This window comes from Humulus lupulus, chromosome 5 (genome assembly GCF_963169125.1).
Source record: "Humulus lupulus chromosome 5, drHumLupu1.1, whole genome shotgun sequence".
NCBI lineage: Eukaryota > Viridiplantae > Streptophyta > Magnoliopsida > Rosales > Cannabaceae > Humulus > Humulus lupulus.
The window spans coordinates 218,542,434-218,544,790 of record NC_084797.1 but is presented as its reverse complement, the minus strand read 5'-3'; the positions used below and the strand labels follow the sequence as shown (position 1 = coordinate 218,544,790).

Genomic DNA, 2,357 nt, shown 5'->3' with positions numbered 1-2,357 from the left:
AAAAAAGAAATTAAAATTGATTTTCATAGAGTATAAGAGTTAGAGCGAGAGAAATAGCAAGACATAGCGAAGAAGAAGAGAAGAAGAGCTCACGTGAGGAAGATAGGTGGCTATGGAGGATGAGATGAGTCATGGAGGAGGCTGAGCCCTAATCGCGTGAGGGAAGAAACGATATGAAATTTTTTGTTTTAAAAAAAATTTAAAGTAATAAAATCTTGATTTCAAAATTTAAGAAATTTTAATTAAAATTTTAAAAAATTAAAAGTAAAAATAATCTTACCGAAAGTATTCCTTGATTTTGTTTTCATACTTTTAATGATTTAATTAGAAAATCGTTTAAAAAATGGTTACCGAACGGGCCCTTAGTTTTATCATTTAAGGAGTTTAAAATATGGTGGCATGGTTATCCCATATATTCATGCGTCCTAGCTAATATTCAGCATTGATTTTTGCTGATGAAAAGCTAAATTTAAAAAAATAAAAATAAAAAACACTTACCTTCAAACCCATTTTATATAATATTTAAAAAAAAAAACAAACTCATGCATGGTTACAAATAATTACAGTAATTTCTCACTTAATGGCCGTCCAAAGAGAGAAAAATGAACCTGGACGATTTTTGGTGTCCATTCATGATCTCCAGATCAGTAGAGTAGTAGTTGATCAAACCAGGAGAAATAGTAGATGAAAATTACCAAGACAGAGAGGGGTGCTATAAATGATGGTGATATTGTGCGTAGAACACAATTGTCATAGCTACCAATTTTATAGCCTCCTCACCTATTCCACTCTCACTCTCACTCGCTCACTGCTCACTCTCACTCGCTCACTGCTCACTCCTTTCATTTTCTTCAAATGGCGTCGGCGAAGAGCAAGATCTTGTTCATCGGCGGAACAGGGTACATCGGCAAATTCGTCGTTGAGGCGAGCGCCAAGGCCGGACACGAGACCTTCGTTTTGGTGCGTGAAGCCACCCTCTCCAACCCGGACAAGGCCAAGATCATCGACGGCTTCAAATCTCTGGGCGTTAAAATCGTCCACGGCGATCTCTACGACCACCAGAGTCTGGTCAGCGCGATTAAGCCGGTCGACGTTGTAATTTCGACGGTCGGCCATGCTCAGTTAGCCGATCAGGTTAATATCATTGCCGCCATTAAAGAAGCCGGCAACGTCAAGGTATGTTTAAAAGAATCAAAACTTTAAACCCTAATGGCTTATCTATTTACAAATATAATAATATTTTTTCAATTATGTATTATTTTATTTTAAAAGTATATAATATAAAATTGAAAAATCGAATCAATTATAGAGGTTCTTCCCTTCTGAGTTTGGGAACGACGTGGATCGAGTGAATGCCGTAGAACCAGCCAAATCGGCGTTTGAGATTAAGGCTAAGATTCGGCGAGCTACCGAGGCGGAGGGAATACCGTACACTTATGTGTCGTCAAACTATTTCGCTGGTTATTTTCTTCCCAATCTTGCCCAGGCTGGTGCCTCTGCTCCTCCAAGAGAAAAAGTTGTGATCTTGGGAGATGGAAACCCCAAAGGTAATAATCAAAGATTTTTCTGAGTGTTGTAATATTTGGTTGATTTTATGATGGGAGTAATGTATTGTATTGTGTTGTACAGCAATTTTTAACAAGGAAGACGACATAGGAAGTTACACGATTAGAGCAGTGGATGACCCAAGAACCTTGAACAAAATCCTCTACCTCAGGCCACCAGCTAACATCTACTCGTTTAATGAGCTCGTGGCTTTATGGGAGAAAAAGATTGGTAAAACCCTTGAAAAGGAGTATGTTCCAGAGGACAAACTTCTCAAGACTATCCAAGGTTTGTGTGAAACTACATTTATGTGTTTATATTAGCTTTATACAAAGAGATTTGTTTGAAGTAAGTGGTATGTGATATGTTTAATTGCAGAGTCGCCAATTCCAATCAATGTCATACTATCAATCAACCACTCTGTTTTTGTGAAAGGAGATCATACAAACTTTGAGATTGAGCCCTCGTTTGGGGTGGAAGCTTCACAGCTTTATCCCGATGTGAAATACACCACTGTGGATGAGTATCTGAATCAGTTTGTCTGAGGTTCGAGCCTCTCGTCATGTTTCTCAGTTCTGTCTTGACTATCAGCTAATAAGTCACAATGACGTTTTGTGTGAGGGAAGAGAAAAGAAAAGCGTGAGCATCCCTAAGTAATGCAAATATTATCATCTTGTATTTAAGTTGATTGAACTCTGTGTTAGACTTTAAATATTAAAATATGACTATATCATATTGCCTTAGTCCCTTTTTCATCATTCTCATAAGAATTTTATTGTTATTTGTTTTCATTCACTGAGAGCGAATGTGGG

The 2,357-nt window shown here is 37.6% G+C and overlaps 1 protein-coding gene across 1 annotated transcript; it reads left to right on the top strand.

Annotated features, from left to right (window-relative positions):
* The first annotated feature begins 788 nt into the window (after nt 1-788).
* On the top strand, nt 789-2,288 carry LOC133778189 (phenylcoumaran benzylic ether reductase Pyrc5-like). The gene is made up of 4 exons (XM_062218054.1): nt 789-1,176; nt 1,310-1,547; nt 1,630-1,833; nt 1,924-2,288. Exons 1-4 carry the CDS (start codon nt 856-858, stop codon nt 2,088-2,090), a joined length of 930 nt encoding a protein of 309 aa, XP_062074038.1. The 5' UTR covers nt 789-855; the 3' UTR covers nt 2,091-2,288.
* The last annotated feature ends 69 nt before the right edge of the window (nt 2,289-2,357 follow it).

What these genes read in the sequence shown, in the direction of transcription:
- LOC133778189 (XM_062218054.1), top strand. Translation starts at nt 856, where the DNA reads ATGGCGTCGGCGAAGAGCAAGATCTTGTTCATCGGCGGAACAGGGTAC. An exon ending in AAGAAGCCGGCAACGTCAAG is followed by an intron (nt 1,177 to 1,309) that starts GTATGTTTAAAA and finishes AATCAATTATAG; the next exon opens with AGGTTCTTCCCTTCTGAGTT. An exon ending in ACTTCTCAAGACTATCCAAG is followed by an intron (nt 1,834 to 1,923) that starts GTTTGTGTGAAA and finishes GTTTAATTGCAG; the next exon opens with AGTCGCCAATTCCAATCAAT.